General features: G+C 43.5%; 1 protein-coding gene across 18 annotated transcripts in view; it reads right to left on the bottom strand.

Moving 5' to 3' along the window:
* The window catches only part of COL15A1 (collagen type XV alpha 1 chain), a 290708-nt gene that overhangs the window by 111064 nt on the left and 159987 nt on the right, over positions 1-19657 (bottom strand). For all 18 annotated transcript variants that reach the window (XR_010598479.1, XM_065584078.1, XM_065584076.1 and 15 more), the window contains 3 exons: positions 12723-12800; positions 9229-9291; positions 21-149 (listed from right to left, as the gene is read on the bottom strand). Coding sequence is in view for 17 of the 18 variants with exons in the window: in XM_065584078.1 (XP_065440150.1) it covers positions 21-149; positions 9229-9291; positions 12723-12800 (270 nt within the window). In the remaining variant the exon portion in view is untranslated. The remainder of the gene's footprint in view (positions 1-20; positions 150-9228; positions 9292-12722; positions 12801-19657) is intronic.

The raw sequence follows: 19657 nt of genomic DNA, 5'->3' as shown, positions 1-19657 counted from the left end.
TATGCATGAATGATACTCACTGGAGGGCCTGGCTCACCAGAAGATCCATCTTTCCCATCTTTCCCTGGTGATCCAGGGGGTCCTGAATTTGAATCAGGTTTTCCTGGTGCTCCGGGTAATCCTGGAGGGCCTGGTGGCCCAGGGAGACCCTTGAGAAATCAGAAATACTGTTAGAAAACATTGTTGTTTGTTTTCATCCCCCACCTTGGCCAGGTCCATGCAGCATTCTTAAAGAGAATTCATAAAACTCTATACTACTGAACTTGGGCAAACACTTCCCTTTCTTTTCATTAAGGGTCAATCCTGCTCCCATTGATCCCCCTCTCTCCCTGAGCAGGGTCACAGAAGGTCACTCTTCCCTGGCTCTGGGAGGTATGCCTCCAACATCACCTTTAATCTGCAACAACGGAAGATAGTTAAAAATGAAAACCTGCTGTGTTTACTTTGTGTAAGATACTCAGGGATACTCCAGTGATCAACATGGTCTTCATATCTAAGCAATTAGGTTAGATAAAAGCCAAGAGGACTTCTGCTATTAATTTCAGAGGGAGCAGGATTATTACTACTAGTTGTTTACCATAGCACCAAGAAGTCCTAGTCATGGACATGGAATGCACGCATTCTAAAACAATATGCATTTCCTCACCTTTTGGGGGCGAAGCCAGACTTTGAGGCACCTGCTCCCCTACTTGGTGTAAACTTTGTTTGTGCCAATCAGAAACGAACACAAACAGGTATTGGGCCCCGTCCCCTATGACACTTCTATGATGTCATAGTTGGTACTTTATGGGCCTGCCTGCCATGTGCAGGCAGGGAGAGGAGAAAGAAAAACGAATCCTGTGTATCCCGTGTACATCCGTAACCGAGCCTGATCACCTCGAAGCCTCTCTCTCAACTCACGTGTTTCAAACAGAGTGTCTATGTTTGCCGGTCGTTATGCGTTGGTTTGTATTTGTAAGTATCAGTTATTACTAAATGCTGCATCTTTGTTTATAAATATTGTTAGTAGAGATTTTAGTCATTGTGTGTTTTAAGTTTCATTAACTCTATTAGCTAATCAAACGCTGCACCCTTACCCCTTGTAATTATCCCCAATAAAACTTTAAATTGATGAATTTTAGTTGTGTGTGTGTGTGTCTGCAGTTTGCATCGTGACCCATACTCTCCTTGCATCCCTTACCAATATAGTCTATTGCCATGTGCAGCCTGGTAAATAACAGGCCTGCATTTTCTTTCGCCCCTGTGTGCCCGTGGCAATCCACATGGCATTCTCCACGGGGTCACAATGTTTGCAGCTAAACGGGCAGCCCCAGGCTCTCCTGAAGATGATAATGAGGAGAAGACAGAAAAGGTAGAGCCCATCACTACCTCCCCCTTCCCAAGTCCCTCTCAGAAAATTTTGCCACCCCCATATGAAGCTCCTAAAACTCCTGTGTATCCAGCTAAGCCAACAGCCCCAGAATTTACTGAATCTGAAACTGTAGCAGAAGCTTTGCCTATTGCGATAACTAAAACTAAAATAGATGCACAAACAGGCAACACCACGCAGGTTACTGAACTGCGAACACGTACTAAGGCCGAACTTAAAGAGTTTTTAAAGGAAACGCAACAAAAAGCCAATGAGGCACCAACGGTTTGGGTCGGGCGGCTAGCCTTAGAACACGGAGCAGAATTGGTGGACCGTGAGGAGGCTGGCATCTTAGCCAAAACGGCCAATTGGGCACGAGGCTTCCCGGGTCATGCTTTATTAAATAATCGCATTTGGCCACTTACCACCCTGGCAGCTGCCGTTTTAGCAATGCAAGGCAGTTTTAAAGGATTGTATATCCCCCCGGGAGCCTTAGTTACTCCACACGATTTAATATGGGCAATCACAGGAGCTTCCATAGCCCTGTGGGATCCACTACAAAACCCACTTAATTTAACTGTTCAACAGTAATTGGTGGCCACACCCTTTATACATGTTACTGATCCCACCCAAATTCCTGTCTCAGCAGAGGCAGTTGATTTAGCATTAGAAGCTGCCCCTGGAGCTGACACCGGTGCCATGCTGCACTTGCATGCGGCTGTTCGCAGATCCATCTTAACGTTATTTGAAGTAGTTAGTAAAATTAAGTTGTCACTGCCGCCCCCGCCTGTTGTCCTCCCAGTTGATTTGCCACCAAAAGACTCTCCAAAGAGTCAATTTAATCCCCAAAAATATCCTGAGCAAACTAAAGCTGAACAGGCATGATTTGGCTTCCTTCTTAACAAAGGAATCCCCAAAGAAGCCCTGCGTAAAATGTCAGACCAAGAGCAGCAAAATATAGCTGAACAGCTAGGCTGGAAAAATTGGGAGGACTATGTTAGGTCAAAAAACGAATAGGGGCCGGATGCTGCCTGGCCCAAATTAAAGATCCCACCGATGAACGCCCATACGCCACCTTGTTAGTTAACGGTGACACCCCCACCTCCTTTTTATTAGACACTGGAGCTCAAGTTAGCATTATTGAGCCCAACGTTCCCCACTGTCCTACTGGCTCCTTTATGTTTGTTCAAGGCCTCAATGCAGTACAAGAAAAACCCGTGGTTTGGGTTAAAATTGCCCACGAAAAATACGTAAGAAAAATAAAAGCCTTGTTAGGATCAAAAAATCTGCTAGGTGTCTCAGATATTAAAAAATTTAAACTGCATAATCAAATTCTGCAAGCCCTCCCTATAACCGTAGGCGATCATTTCCCCTATACCCCCGAAGTAGTTAACTCCCAGCCATGGAAATTTTCCCCTATCCCCACAAAATCCGAAGGGCTTCCCCTTATTGAAGCTTTGCTCACTCTGCTTCTAGAAGAGAAAAAGATAGAAAGGGTTACTGCATCCACCTTTCTGTCCGCGGGTTGGGGTATTCCCAAGCCCGGCAATCCCTCTAAATATCGCCTTGTCATTGATTATAGACAAGCTAACAGCCGTGTAAAGCCTATCGCATTTTCCAGCTCTGTCACCATTCCAGAAATACAGCGGCAACTAAGCGATGCAAGTAATCAGTGGGCATGTACTCTTGATTTAAAAGATATGTTTTACCAAATCCCACTCCAGGACACACAAGGAATCTTAAATTTTGCTTTTAAGGGCGTCCAATATAAATGGAAAGTCTGCCCACAGGGGTTCTGTAATTCACCTGCACTTGCATCGTCCCATCTCAATATCACATTACAAAAGGTAAAACCCCTACAGGATGTGTCCGTGTTAGCCTATGTAGATGACATTGTCATTTGTGGGCCCAATCCACAAGCAGTTCAAAGTACCACCCAAATGATAATAGATGCATTAGAAGCAGATGGGTGGCAAATTAACAAAACAAAGAGCCACCTGCAGGCTAGCCAACAATTCTCATTCTTGGGACTCCATTTCACTCCCACCACTCACACACAAGCCCCATCCAGCGTATTAGACCCTTGGACAGAAGCCCCTCCAAAAAATAAACGAGAGCTTCAGCAGTTACTAGGTCTCCTTAATTATCACCGCCAATATATTCCGGCACAATTAATTTCTAACCTGGAAATCCTACAAAGCTCTCTCTCTTCTAAACGCTCCCAAGAAGTGTGGAATGCATCAGCACAAAAAAGCTTAGAGAAGCTAACTGGCTGGTTCGCCTCTAACCCCCCTCTCGCCCATTTTAATTCCCAAGAACCCCTCAACATTAATTTGTTTATCACAAAACACCATGTAGGGTTCACTGTATCGCAACATGGTAATGCCATTTACAATTGGGCCCATCGCCTGTCTGGACCCCAGTATAACTATGGTCTGGTGGGAAAAATGCTACTGGCTGCGTCCAGTGCCGTCACTGGTCCCAAGTCCCTATCCCAGGTACCTTGTCTGGACCATGTGTTCATTTAATCCCGTGGCTTACAAGTACCCCTCCACCTGAGTTTCATGGCACTACTCGTACCTGGCAGCTTCTATGTTTCCAGGTTGAGGTAGCTTGGCAGGCATGGACCCTAACTCCCAGCGATAACATCTTAGCCCCCCCATCTCACCAACCGTTATGCATTGAAGCAAAATATGATCCTTGGGTTGTGTCTGATGGGGGCACCTCACCATCCCCTAGGGTGGGAGTTCTTTGTTCCACATGTAATTACTTTAATGTGCAGTTACTGCCCCACTCCTGCTCCGCACAAGAATGCGAAGTGCAGGGCGTTCTTTCAGCTGCCCAACATGTTGCTAATGCCCACTCTGCCAACAAGCAAGTTGTTTTAGGTATCGATTCTCAATTTTGTTTAGATATTTTAATTGAGCAAGCCTCTCCCTCAGCTTTTGTTAAAATGTGGGACCAAATTTTTGCCCTAATTCGTAAATTCTCTCACCCTTGGTTCGTTACGCACTGTCCCTCTCATCGACCAGACTCTAACCCCCTGCATTCCAGTCTTGATCAAAGAATGAGAGAGGTCTCCCAAGTTCATATGGCAAATCCCGCCCCACAGGCCGACCCGCTGTTGCGCTGGCTCCAAGAAGAATGGGGACACTTACCACCCACAAAATTGTACGGCCTGTTATCTGGCTTTTCTGACCAAAAGCCTGACGTTAGCCACAGTCAGTGCGAGCTCATTGTTCAGTCCTGCTTGCAGTGTGTGCAGGTAAAAACTATGAATCGTCCCCGATATGAGCACTCTGCATACGCTGCAGAACACTTTGCCCCAGGTAGTACATGGCAAATTGACTTAATAGGACCCCTGCCAGGTGCTCGTCGTTTTCCAAAAGCCTTAGTTACTGTCGATCTGGGGTCTCGGCAAACTTCTTGTGTCTCTCTTACTAAAACCAATGCTGCTTCTGTCGCTGTGGCTCTTAAGCAAACAGCAGCTGCCTGGGGCACTCCCACTGAAGTCCAAGCAGATGGTGGGCCACCCTTTACCAGCAAAAGCATTGAACAGCTCATTTTTGGATGTGGGGCTTCCCTTCACATCCATACTAAATATCGTCCTCAAAGCAATGGTGTGGTGGAGCGAAAAATCGCAGTCCTTAAGACTATGCTGCGAACAGCAAACCCCAACCCTGATTTTAAAAACTGGAGCTCATTTTTACCCCAGGTACTTATCACACTCAACAAAAGTTACTCTCGCTGGCCTCACATTTCACCTACACCTAAGCCACCTTGGTCCCCCATGTTTAACACCGGCCAACTGGTTTGGCTTACAGAACCCCAAGCCTCTGGCCATCGAGAACCTATAAAAGCCACCATTCTCTGGGTCGGCAAGTACCCTAACACAGACTTAGTGGCTACAAGTACCCCCGGTGACAAGCTAGTTCATCATAACTGGCTCAGCAAATGTAGTTCTTAATAAACAAACTAATGCCCCTGAGCAGGGCTCGTATTATTCTGTTTTACAGGTTATGCTGCTCTCCCTCACAACATCTTTGCCCACGGAGCCCTTAGGAGAAGGTGGACTACAAACCTAGTTCGCCGCCTACTGGGTGCAGGAGGTCAGCAGAAACCAGTCCCTGTCAGCGCTGAGTCCAGAAGATTGTCTTGTTTGCTCCACTCAGTTCTCACCTAAATATCCATTACCCTTTCAATTTGTACCAATAGTTTATAATTTTTCTTCATTTAATATTTCTAGTGTGAATTGTTCTTCCCCCTATGTGCAGTGGGCTGCTTCTAGTGTTTGGAATAATTGTTCCTCACAATTTAATTCTTATGTGTTTCCAGTTCTTAATGCTTCAGGTCGAAGTGATCATAGCTTTCCTTTAATTGAGAGTATTAGAGTTCCAGCATCTCATTGTTGGGTTTTTGTTGGTAATAGTTTAACCCCAGCCCCTACTTGGGTTGGTACTTATTCTAATTGTTCTATGTGGAGTTTCTCTTATGCTAATACCTCCCTAACTAAACCCACTCTTAATTTTACCTATCCCCCTCCCATTAATTGTTCTTATCGTCTTAATTATAATATTTTTTTTGGAACCTTCTATACCTCCATAACACATACGTATCTGTTTCATGCCCAGCATATGCATCATGCTGAGGCTGCATGTATCAGTCGTGCATCCAGCTTTTATTACGTAACCAATAATGGGTGGAGCCATACCACAGTTTCTTCCTTAAAACCCGGTCATTTTTGGATTTGCGGTAATGTTGCATTTGCTGTGCTTCCTCCCAATCCCCGGGGTATATGCATCATTGGCACCCTGTATCTACAGGGCGGAGGTATTTATACCTTGCCATCTAGCCACCGACACCATCGTAGTACCCACACTTTTTGGACTCGTTTGCAAACAGCAGCTTCCTCCCTCGCCTCCTCTATTGTTAGTTTTAACCCTGTTGGTTATATGATGTTACGTGATCAAGTGCTGTTTCAATCCCTTGCTATTGAAATGCTCGCTAATACTACGGGCAAGGGCCTCTCCTTAATTAATCAGCAGTTAAATTCCCTTGTTCAGTATAGTATTCAAAATAGATTAATGATTCAATATTGTTACAATCTTCCTCATTTTGTACTAAATTTGCTGAAGTATATCCCGACTTTGCTGATAAATGCTGCGTTTCTTTGCCTTCTATTTCTCCTAATTTGTCCTCAATTGTTAAATACCTGCAAACATTGAGCTCTACTGTCCGAGAGTCACGAGAGTCCTTCCAGTTTTGGTCATGGCTCAATTGGCTTGGCCTTGCGCCCTACAAATCCTATTTCCAATCCCTGTTTGTGTCCCTTCTAGTTGGGCTCGCTCTTCTCTGTCTCGGATGTGCCTTCATTAAAGCCTGCATTCACAAGTTTGTTGCCTCGGCCTACATTGCTTCCATCCCCGAAGCGCATCCCCTCATAGGTGGGGATGAGGAGTCGGACTCGGAAGTTTAGGTTTTCGGCCTAACTATTTCGGCCAGGGCACGGGGGAATGTTGAGATGAGTTCCTGTCTGCATCCTGTAAAACTTGCCCATACCAGTATTGCCCTGGCCTCTTCTTTTGTCATTCAGTGTTGCACGCATTCTAAAACAATATGCATTTCCTCACCTTTTGGGGGCGAAGCCAGACTTTGAGGCACCTGCTCCCCTACTTGGTGTAAACTTTGCTTGTGCCAATCAGAAACGAACACAAACAGGTATTGGGCCCCGTCCCCTATGACACTTCTATGATGTCATAGTTGGTACTTTATGGGCCTGCCTGCCATGTGCAGGCAGGGAGAGGAGAAAGAAAAACGAATCCTGTGTATCCTGTGTACACCCCTAACTGAGCCTGATCACCTCGAAGCCTCTCTCTCAGCTCACGTGTTTCAAACAGAGTGTCTACGTTTGCCGGCGTTATGCGTTGGTTTGTATTTGTAAGTATCAGTTATTACTAAATGCTGCATCTTTGTTTATAAATATTGTTAGTAGATATTTTAGTCATTGTGTGTTTTAAGTTTCATTAACTCTATTAGCTAATCAAATGCTGCTCCCTTACCCCTTGTAATTATCCCCAATAAAACTTTAAACTGATGAATTTTAGTTGTGTGTGTGTGTGTGTGTGTCTGCAGTTTGCATCGTGATCCATACTCTCCTTGCATCCCTTACCAATATAGTCTATTGCCACGTGCAGCCTGGTAAATAACAGGCCTGCATTTTCTTTCGCCCCTGTGTGCCCGTGGCAATCCACATCTATGAATACCTTGGTATTAGGTTTGTTCACATTTGACTACCAGCTCTTTCTTTGTAAGATTTCCCCCTATTTACTGTATTTTTGCTGATTCTCTGGGCATTGAGCCCAGTTATGTGCAATATTATATACCAAGTAATGCTTGGAGATGGAAGTTGCAAAGTGAAAGTTTGAGTTAAAGATGAGGATGATTCATCCCTAGGTAGGCATCCCACTGAGCTATGTGCTATGTAAACATATAGTAAAACAGTCTCTGCCCCGAGGAGAAGTTTATAATCTAAACAAACAATCAAGACAAGGTGGGAGAGATACAAAGGGACTGAGAGGTGAAGGGACAGCAGGTCAGAGGGGGAACCAGGAACACAATGGAAGTCTCCTGATTCTTAATTGAGCACCTTGTCCGCTAGACCACATTACATCTTAAGAAATTCACACACACACCCCTGCAAAGTACCAGCACAAGGCTAAAACCCCCTTAAGTCACACATAAATCCCTAAATCAGGGCTTAATTGAGACTCAGGTAGTACACAGGGTGAATTCCATCTAATGGCAGTAGTGTCAGAAACATAGGTCCAAAAGAACATTTTAACTATAAATAGGGCATCAGCCTTTGATTAATTCAATATTGGAAAAGTATGATTCATAGATTTTAAGCCATAAAAACATAAGAACGGCCATACTGGGTCAGACCAAAGGTCCATCTAGCCCAGTATCTTGTCTTCCGACAGTGGCCAATGCCAAGTGCCCCAGAGGGAATGAACAGAACAGGTAATCACCAAGTGATCCAAAGTCCAGAAGGGACCATTATCATAATATAGTCTGGCTTCCTGCATAGCACCGTACCAATAATCTGTATATCAAGCCCATAATTTTTGTTTGAGCTACAGCATATCTTTTTAGAAAGATCTCCAGTTTTGATTTAATAAAAGTACAGCACTAATCCTGGCCTTTGCAAGGGTTTGGATACAGGCAGAAGACAGAGAGGACACTCAAGGCTAACGGATGGAATTAGTGTGACTTAACAGCTCCATATAGCTGTACACCGTATTAATGGAATAGGTGCCCAAAGCTGAAGCAAGCAATGAACAATACCATCCTCTCATCTTCACTGGCTTCTAATCATCTCAGAATCAGATTTTAAAAGGGACTTTCTCTAAAACAAACAAAAACCTCTCCATGATTTCTTCACCCTATTTCTCCCATTTCATACTCCCAGCTTTTTCTCCCACTCCACCACCAATGACACTCCCGCAATCGGAGCCTCCTCTGACCCTTCCCCAAATGCTCCACAATTGTGGGAGAGTGCTAGCGGCAGCTGAATTTTTACTTGTGCGGCCCCATTTTTCTGCACTTCTCTTTTGCCTCTAACCAAGCTTCCAATTCACTTTTTCTTTGAAAATCTGACAGCAAAGCTTCCTCTACTCTTTGGATCAAATAAACTCTCCTTGCAAAGCTTTTTGTGATGTTTTGTATCAAGGATGCTATATAAATAAAAACCCTGTTTTGCACTGTGTAACCATATGATCATTGATTCATAATTATTCAAATGTTATAATAATTTAAAATACAGATAAAAGATAAAGCTGTTTACTGCACAAAATTAACAACAAACATTAGTACATACTTACTCTTAAAACCTCATTGTCTCTGTCAAGATCACCAGACCCAGATCCTTCAGATTCCAGCCTACTCTGAAGTCAAGAGAATTCATTTTAAAATGTTGTTTCTAATGAAGAGATGGAAGACTGATATATAACAATACCATTTGTGCTTCATTGTTAATCTCATTATGGCTGGCATCTCAGTAGCAGAAAGCTGCCTATGAAATAAAATATATTCTTAAGCTCTCATTGATATTTTGTATATCTAAATGCACCCACAGTATTTTAATCAGATGCTTTGGAGGAGTTTCATACCAGTTAAATGTATTAGTTATGCCGTTCTGTATTCACCTACAAATACTGTTCTATTCCATTGACAAGGATACCCAGAAGTTGCACCCTTATGTAAGATCATTGGAGATAAGATGGAATAAATATTTACATTTAGTTTTAAATTTCTAAATATACCTGTCACATTTGGGTATCCCCCAAAATACATCTATAGTGAGTAGCTACTAACTTCCTGCAAAGGGCCTGTGATTCATAAGGCATAGGATGGAGATTCTACTGTGGGGATCTACAGATGCATTCTTGTAAAGAGAAATTAAAAACATTAAATTATTTCCATTGCTATTAATTAAAACAATCCATTTGGAAACTGAGTCATGCTATGATTGGTGAAAAGCTGCTTATTTCCAATTTGTGTATTTTTGGTGGTAAATACAGGAGTCCAAACTCTTTCAGCTTTCCTCCAGGCCATTGACGTTGAAAACTCTACTGAAGATTATTCTCAGATTTCCATACTCCTATATTTTTAAAGATCAAAACTTTCTGAAAGAATCTTATTTTTTCCCCAAGAGAAATTTTCCATGCGTGGTCTCATGAAGATGAAGTTTTAGAGTGGCTCAAAAGAAATCTAGTCATCCATTTATTGAATTATCGGAGAGTGTTTGATGCATAAGAAACCTGAAAAAGCTGAAACTTTCTTGCTACTTGTACAAACATTAAACATGAATAGGAGTTATTAGCAATTGAAATATCAGTTTCACACATGTAAGTAATTTCCACTACATTTAACATTATGGCACTTAAGGGACTATGGAATAATGTCTATTCATCCTACTGAAGTTAGTTACATAGGTGTTTTTTCACTGCTCGTTCACTCTGGAGTTCTATAGCTGTGTCAGTTTTTGACTATGGCTATGTCTACACTACAGCTTATGCTGGCATAACTTATGTCACTCAGGGGGGTGGTTTATTTACACCCCTAAGCGACATAAGTTACACAGACATAAGCGCCAGTGTGCACAGCGCTATGTCAGCGGGAGAGCTTCTCCCACCGACATAGCTTCAGCCGCTTGCGGAGGTGGTTTTATTATACTGACGGGAAAGCTCTCTCCCATCAGCAGAGAGTGACTTCACCAGTCACGCTGCAGCTGCGCCGCTAAGCGCTGCATGCAAAGCAGGGAACTACAAATCTTATCAGCTCCCTCCCCACTGTACTTCTCCTTCCCCATGCCAGGTAAGAGGAAAGGTAGTGGCTAGACATTGTTTGGAATGGAAGCAGTAGCTGGCCACATGGCTAGTTAGGAGCTGCAAACAAACTGGATGTAGAGGCCACATGGCTAGTCAGGACTTCCAGAGAGACTGAACGCAGAGAGAATTGCCCAGAAACCATATGCAGAGCAGTGTGTGGAACAGGCTGGGAGTCAAGGGTGCTAGAACCTTTGTAGAAGTGGGGGGGTCAAGGCCAAAGTGTATAATTATGCCTGCATCTGTAATTTTCACTCCATGCATCCGAAGAAGTGGGTTTTTTACCCACAAAAGCTTATGCCCAAATAAATCTGTTAGTCTTTAAGGTGCCACTGGACTTCTTACAAAGTGATTACTCTATATCTGACCTATCAGTGCTCATCCTCAAAGGAAACCTGCACAACATGTTCAAAAGACAAGCCTGGGAGCTTAAATTCATAACTTTGCTAGACGCTAAAGATCGTGGATTGGACAGACACACTGGATTTATGCCTTATTACAACAATCCATAACCCACTAACTCTACCCCCCAGCTTTTTTTCTTCTTCCTTTCCCCCTAATGACTGAAGAGGTATTAACTGGCAATTTCATCTCAAAAGGTCTCTTGAAATATGTGTTTACTTATTCTAAACAATCTGTTCCACCTTGTATTTAGCTGTGACACTGAGTACATTTCCCAGACCTGAAGAAGAGCTCTGTGAGGCTCAAAAGCTTTATTGGTCCAATAAAAGATATTACCTCACCCACCTTGTGTCTCAGATATAAATGTTGATGTTAATATAATGGCAAACTTACTATTTAAAATGCTCAGAAGTCAGGGGTTCAGATTCTGGATCCACTCCAGCCTCTTTGCACTGCCCCACAGCATAAAATGGCCAGAAAGATATTGTAGCAGGCAATATGAGGATCAAGGGTAATCCTCTTGAGATGAAGAGCCTACATAGCACAGAGAGGGCATCCTGTTTGCTGAGGCCAATCTGGGGGGAAAGGGGTGGCCTGGGGCATCACCATACCCGAGTGATCCCTAGCAGCATTATGAGTTCCTTGGGGTTGTCATCAGTTGGGGTACATTAGAGTAACTCTTGAGCTGCTCTGTCTCATGCCAGAGAAATGAGTTGGTTTGCAGTAGGCCCAAGGTCAGGTGAGCACAAAGATGGCTTGGTGTCACTTTTGTGACCACTTCCTGAGTTGCACTGTGTGTTCCTTAGCCACAGCCAGGGTCTGGGCCAGGCAATCCAAAAGTTAAGGTTCTTATAACATATTTTACAAATTATATTGTTAAATACAAAATTTAATACACAATGGGCCCAGTTTTATCTTAACATACATGATATCTTGTAAACACAGAACTACCATTGACTTCAATGGAAACCACAACTGGATTTATCTCTGGGTGAAACCAGTTACTGCCAGTGCAATCAAAACCTTGGGCCTAATTCTCTCTTTGGCAGCATGTGCATGACTCTCTGTGAGACCAATAGGAGAGGCATGTGTACAGATGAGAGTCCAATCTGGATCACTCTTTTGCACTTCCTCATTCCTGAGTATTGAAAAAGAGAACTTCACCATCATAAGAACATATGCGTTTCTATTTAACAGCAAGTACAAATGGTTGTCAAAACATCCCTGTGTTAGGGCATGGGAGGAAATGAGTAATTCAAATTTTAAAATGTCTAATACAGGTATCTTTTGAGAACATCTCACTTATATTTTCTTCTAAGTATCATGGCTCACATCTTTAGAAATGCTTTTGCAAAAGAATGTGCACACATTTGCCCACTTCCAACTTAGACATGCAATGGGTATGTGCTGATTGGGATACAGGCCTAAGTCAGTTATGTATAAATGTGTATTTGCTTTTTGACCATTTATACACATTGGCTACAAGGTTATTTCCCCAGACTGCACCTCCTTGTTAAGTTTTACCTCACTCTGTGCTAAAGGACAAGACAAGCAGAGTTAAATCTCAGACAGCCTCAGAAACTCACAAGTCCTCTGAATGGAGCGGATGGACCGGGAGGGCCTGGAAGTCCTCGTGGTCCTGGGAGTCCCACACCAGGCTCACCCTGGAAGAAGCACAAATATGAAGCAGTGAATATTTCAGACCACATTTTAGCATGTTTCATGACACTGGGTTAGCTTGGTTTGCCATAGCTAGCTTCCTTAGACCTAACTGTATTTTGCAAGTTTATAGAATCAAAAATGAACACAAGACAATTGTTTAAATGCTAGAAAGGGATGTGAGGTTTATTCATTTGTGAAATAAACTCCCTAGAGAAATGGTCATTACGGTAAAGTAAAACTACTAAGACTGAAAAAAGCACTTGGCAATGTACTCTAGGAAATAACCCTGCATTGGCAGACAGAGGATGTCGTGAAAGGTCTTTTCCATCTCTAGCTTCTCAAACAAATTTACAATTGTACTAGCAGTGCCAATTGTGCAATGGGGTTTAATTCTTTATCAGAAGTATATTTTAGCATAAATTTCATTCTTTATGCAAATCATATGCAAAACAGGGAGATACCACCCTTCTCAAGATTACTACTCTCCTCCACACACTTCCAAAATTACAGTCTTGTGATTTATCTAATGTACTTTTTCCCTCTGCCCACACAGCTAAAACTCCTGTTCAGGCCCTTACCATTTCCCCTCCTAACTACTATAACCTGCTCCACTCTGGCCTTGCTAACACCCACCTCACCCTTCCTTCAGGTCCATTCAAAGTACAGCTGCTAAGATCCTCTTCCTGGCCTGTTATCATACCAGAACCTCCATCCCTCCACTGGCTCCTGCTTCTTCACAGCTTCTACTACAAATTGAAAGCCATTCATAATTTATCTTTCCCTGCTTCTCCACCTTGTATTTTACGAAGCGAGCAGGATTTGGCCCTTGGATTATGAACTCTTTGGGGAGAAGAATGTATCTTTATCAGTGTTTGAAAAACACCATGTTATAATAACTGAATGTTACACAGTCCAGATTCAAGCGATCAATTTAAATGTTAACAATACTTGAGGTACAGTTTTTTAGGCCAAATATTAGCTCTCCATTTATGTCAGCCATAGGAGTCTTATACACCCCTTGTTTGTGACTGCAGGTAAGACACACTTGCCTTTCACTGGTGTCTATGTACTACATGGACTAGCGCATTGAAAATGCTGAGGTAGATGGAGGAATATGAAATATTCACTTTGAACCTCAAATTCACTCAAACTGTGATTGGCTTTGAAATTTGTTGCATTCATGAACCCCAGCCTATGGTCCCTAAAAGCTCAAGTGCATGGATTGAGGTTTCCATACGAGTTTGGCCTTGCTATCTACTTGTTATTGCTGACGTGTGTGTATGTGTAAGGGAAGCTGAAATCTGTCTCCCTCTTTCTCAGCTCCTGGGAGGTCCATCTCCAATGTCTAATAATAATAAAATCAGGGCCATCCTTAGGATTTATGGGGCCCTACGAAGTATTATTAAACTGCTGCCCCTATGCCTGACAGCAGCCTGGTCTTGCAGCCCGGGGGGAAGGAGGAGGGGACAAGGCAGCAAAGGATACCGAGCCGCCCAGCCTGCCTCACGGCGGCGGAGAGTCACAATTCCCTGCAGAGAGCCCCGTACCCTTTCCCTCACACAGAATGCATCAATGCATTCGTCTCTGTGAATACGCCCCTGCCTAAGGAGACTGCAGCGCGTGCTGGGTGTGCAGGAGCTGACCCACTCTTACATGCGGTCATGGGCAGTGGATGAAGCTGCCACTTGGGAAGGCTAGTTCCCCAGCCCACCTTTTCTGCCTGTGGCCCTGCCCATACTCCACCCCTGCTTCTGCCCCAGGCCCCGCCCTCTCCCCACTGTCTCACTCCTCTCTTCCCTCCCCCTCCCTGATCACACCCTTCCAGCCAAATCCCTGAACCCAAATGAAGCAAATGACATTTGAAAAAAACCACTCTTCTGCAATTTCTTTCTAAAGAAAATGGAGCATGTTTTCCATTGCATGCCAGAAGGTGAAGACTGGACATGCGGAAGGTACCTAATTAAAAGCACTAAACTTGGGAATAAAAAATGTCAGTCATGGGTTTTTTGATTTACCCTGAAGTTTGTCAGAGACTTATTTGCAAAAACTTTGTAGTAAGGGCAAGTCAGCTGTCTTGCTAAATACAACATTAAATATTATGGAATACATGATGCAGCTCTTCTCTGTTTTACATTTTCTTAATCAGTATTTCTAAGCTGATTTTATATTTTAAATGTACTCTTAAACCTACATAAAATAATCATTCCAGATTACTACATATTTAATGCACTGAAACAAAGGTATTATTTTAAATTAATCAATCACAGAGGTTTAGTGTGTTCATAACAATGTTCATTGCTTTTAGAAAAAGGGAACATTAATTTATTTTGTGTGATGATCTCCATAACAATAGACATGTTTATGAAATTTCACCAACTTTAAAACATATGTTTCCAAAGATTTTAGGCATAACAAAGGATTTTGTATCTTACTAAGGTACTGGTTTTGCTAGAGGGTTCTCTTAAAACTAGTTCATCAAATAGTCAGAAGAAAGGGAAACTCGTTTGTCCAGCTATCTGGCAGGAAAGGGGTGTTCTCCCTTTAAGGGCTCTCTTCAACAGGGGGTGAAGGGACAAAAGAATGGACAGAAAGGACAGGAAGACTTTGGAAGCAAGTTTTTTGTACTATAGTAATTAAAATTAAAATGTGTATTTTAGATAAGGGTGGTCGTTTGAAGGATTTATTTAAAAAACTATGTGTCTGAAGATCCAAGCATTTAAGGCTAAAGATGAATACTCAGATTGTGCATCTAAAAATCTATGCAAGGATTTTTTAGAGATGTGATTTTCTAATCTTCAGCAATACACTAATGAAATATTTTTAAAGCAAATTTTAAACTAAGGTCCTGTAGACTAACACATTCTGAGTAAATATTACAGTAATGCACAACTGCTTTTGTCAGTAAATTCAGAAACTGACAGTATATACCTGGGGGTTGGCAAATGCCTTTTAAAATGGCTTCATTACCACTTAAATGGTTCTTTAACAGGTTTCAGGGTAGCAGCCGTGTTAGTCTGTATCCTCAAAAAAAACAGGAGTACTTGTGGCACCTTAGAGACTAAGGGTATGTCTACACTACAGATTGCTGTCCAGAGCGGTCACAATGATGCACTGTGGGATAGCTCCCGGAGGCCAATACCATCGAATTGCGGCCACACTAACCCTAATTCGAATTGCTAAAATCGATTTTGGCGCTACTCCGCTCGTTGGGGTGGAGTACAGAAATCGATTTAAAGGGCCCTTTACATCGAATTAAATAGCGTCGTTGTGTGGACGGTTACAGGGTTAATTCGAATTAAAGCTGATAAATCCGAATTAAAGTCGTAGTGTAGACCAGGCCTAACAAATTTATTAGAGCATAAGCTTTCGTGGGCTACAACCCACTTCTTCGGATGCATATAGAGTGAAACATATGTTGAGGAGATATATATACACACATACAGAGAGCATGAACAGGTGGGAGTTGTCTTACCAACTCTGAGAGGCCAATTAAGTAAGAGGAAAAAAAAACTTTTGAAGTGATAATCAAGATAGCCCAGTACAGACAGTTTGATACAGTTTCAATGTTGTGCTAATAGGGCTGGAAGGCTTTTTCACTTTTAAGTGACTTGATCCCCCTGGAGAGGAAGACTCACTGGGCTGCAGCAGCTAGCTGTAGGAGCCTGTAGGAAGGGTCAGAACAGGGATAGGAAGAGGCAGAAGGTTGGACACTAAGACGCAGGGGTGCCCCAAATTTTCGGGGGCCCTATGCAGCTGCATATGCTGCGTATGCCTAAGGATGGCCCTGAATAAAACCTAGCTCTTATCCAGCCTTTTCATCAGTAGATCTCAAAGTGCTTTACAAAGAAAGTTATCCCCCCATTTGACAGATTGGAAAATGTAGGCTCAGAGTGGGAAAAGTAACTTTCCAAGGATGACCAGCAGCCAACCTGGGAATAGATACCCAGGTCATCTTAGTCCCAAAATCCAGTGCTCTGTCTACTAGGCCACACTGCCTTTTGTGAACTAGTGAGGGTATGCATCCACTTCTCTGAGATTTTTTGGGGGGTGGCTATATAATATGGGCCACTGCCCACCCATTGTGACTCTGTGGGGCGGCAGGATGTGATCTGCCTCCATATTTTGCAGCAGAAGTAGGAAAAATGCTCCTACTGTCAGCAATTTTCTTCAAGAAGCTGACGCAGCAGCTGGATGCCCCATAATCCCAAACAGCCAAGCCCTCCTGTTCTGTTCTTTTCTTTAATTATTCTGAATTGTCATCTGGAATTGCATCTCCCTCTGCTCCTATTTCTATTGTGAACTTAGCTATGTTTTTATTAATTAGGAGAATCATATGTTAGGAATCAGAGAATTTCAACTGCATCACAGTCACAACAAAGCAAAAAAGTTGGTTGTTTTTGACCAGTCACTAAATGCATGTATTCATTTGTTTCTTTGCTCTACACAGTTTTGCCAAGAGATTTCTATAGGGATACTCTTCAAATCTTCTTTCCCATATACCTTTCATTTCTTTTTAACATATTCATATCCATAGTGCCAGTATTTAATTAGTTTTGAGCTATTCTCATTGTTTGCAGCCACACACTCTTACAGCTCCTGTTTATTTGCTCTGATGTTGTATGCTCTTTTTAAACAGAGGTTACAGCATTACCACTAGCCAATTTTTGTATTTGGTTTTGTGCAGTTTTTACCCTGTTGCAACAATTAGGGGTGGGCAACTTCCCTCCCCCACAAATTCTCAAATCTGGATCATAGTTATATAGAGGAGCCTACTATTTGTAAGCATTTCTGAAGTGCCTCTCACAGCTTTATCTATGCACTGCCCAAAGGCCACAAAACATCAATTGATAACCCACCAGCAGGGCAGTCAGTTCTCCAACCTGCTCTAAGATGCAGCAATTCCTGGTTTCCCATTCTGCAATAATTGCAGCCAGAGACTTGCTGATAGATCCTGTAGCATGTACTCACCCTTAAAAGCATACTCAGAAGCTAAGAGATGCTGACCACCTTCCTAGGCTACAGATAGTCTTAGTAAATTTTGTGTAAACCAGGAAAACAATATTTAGGTCATTCCTATCCCGTAAACATACCGTGGAAAGGAATCTGTTAATCATATCAATTTGGACAGGGAAGGGTTAGTGAGATGGTTTTCTGGAGCAACTTTTAAACTTAAAACTGACTCGTATATAAAAAGGAGTGGGAACAATCTCCTGCCACAAGTACTCCTAATCTCCTTCTATTCTTCCAGCCTTTTGCTGCAGGCACGGTGACTAACTGCTTATGCTGGAGGCTGTACATAGCTGCCAACATTTGAAAAAAAATATTTTTTTTCAAGGAGCAATTCTCCAGAAAAGGGTCTTAGGGCTCCTGGATGCTTTTCAGCATGTTCTGAGTATCTTTAGCACTTGTAAAACACTGCCTTATGAACATCAGCTAACACTTCTGTGAGGTATTGTGTGTAAGTGTTATCCCTATGCAATGGATGGGAAACAAAGGCAGAAAAGTATTTTAACTCAGGCTGTAGCATTAGTCAGGAATAGATGAAGGTGTCCTTTTCTTTCAGACCACTACCTCTCCTGTTCTGCTCTTATGGCCAAAAGCCACAAGGGCTATTCAGCAGCAGTCCCAACTAATGCAGTTGCAGTGCTGGATTTGTTTGCTTTTAGTTGCGCATTACTCTCACTTCGCGCATACTGTAAACAGGGCCGGCTCTAACTCTTTTGCCGCCCCAGGCAAAAAAGAAGAGTGCCGCCCCGCCATAACACCCCCCGCCAGCGCTGCGCCACACCACCCAAACCCCACCCTGAGCGCCGCGCTGGGCCGCCCCCCACCCCCGAGCGCCATGCTGGGCCGCCCAACCCCCGCAGCATCGGGCCGCCCAACCCCCCGCCCCCCACGAGCGCCGTGCCACGCCGCCGAAACCCCCGCTCCCTCCCCCGAACGCCGTGCAGGGCCGCCCAAACTCCCGCGCCCCCCCCAGTGCCACGCTGCCGAAACACCCCCCACGCTGCCCAGCCGAAACAAAAAAAAACCACAAAAACCCCTCGAGTGCCGCCCCACCGAACAACAACAACAACAACAAAACCTCGAGTGCCCCACGCCACCCCAACATTGGCCGGCCCTTCTAAGGTGCCGCCCCAAGCACGTGCTTGGTCGGCTGGTGCCTGGAGCCAGCCCTGACTGTAAACAGCCATGTGTGTTGTTTGATCTTAAAACAATCTACTACTGTATTTGTATCATTCTAACTAAAAACAGGATGACTGGCTTCAGGGTGAGTATCTACATCTGAATATTTGTATTGGGTATCACGGAAAGAACTGAAGATGGAATGTGTGTGATTAAAGCTAGTTTGCTGGAAACTCATGAATCAGCTTTCCAAGCTGAGAAGGATATACAGACTTGAGATTTTCTGATACAGAATGTAAACGACCGTCATAAACAGGTGAAATTCACCCATCAGCAGAGGGGCTACAGACGTTCCCCAGCGCAGAAGAACCACAAGAGCTCCTGCAGAGTGGCCATGCAGGGATCTTTGCATGTGGTGCAGCTGGGCCCTGCGCTAGCGCTGCTTCAGCCAATAGGGATGGCCCATTGTGTCCAGAATTACATGAATCCAATAGTCACAAATCACTGCACAGGAGATGGGTCAGGGTCACGGCCACTATTCCAGCCCAGAAACTGATATGGGGTAGCAGAGGGATTGCAGAGTTGTTGTTGGAGGTTGCAAGGGGAATTCTGTTCACCCCTAATTCCATGTACATCCTTGCTCAAAGACCATTTATTTGGGCTTTGTGCAACAGGCGGGGGTGAGGAGGGAGCGATGAATCATCACCACCTTGTGGGGCCACTGAGGTCATCC

The sequence above is a fragment of the Chrysemys picta genome, chromosome 2, assembly GCF_011386835.1.
Source record: "Chrysemys picta bellii isolate R12L10 chromosome 2, ASM1138683v2, whole genome shotgun sequence".
Taxonomy (NCBI): domain Eukaryota; kingdom Metazoa; phylum Chordata; order Testudines; family Emydidae; genus Chrysemys; species Chrysemys picta.
The sequence above is the reverse complement of the archived record's forward strand: the minus strand, read 5'-3'. Positions and strand labels throughout refer to the sequence as shown.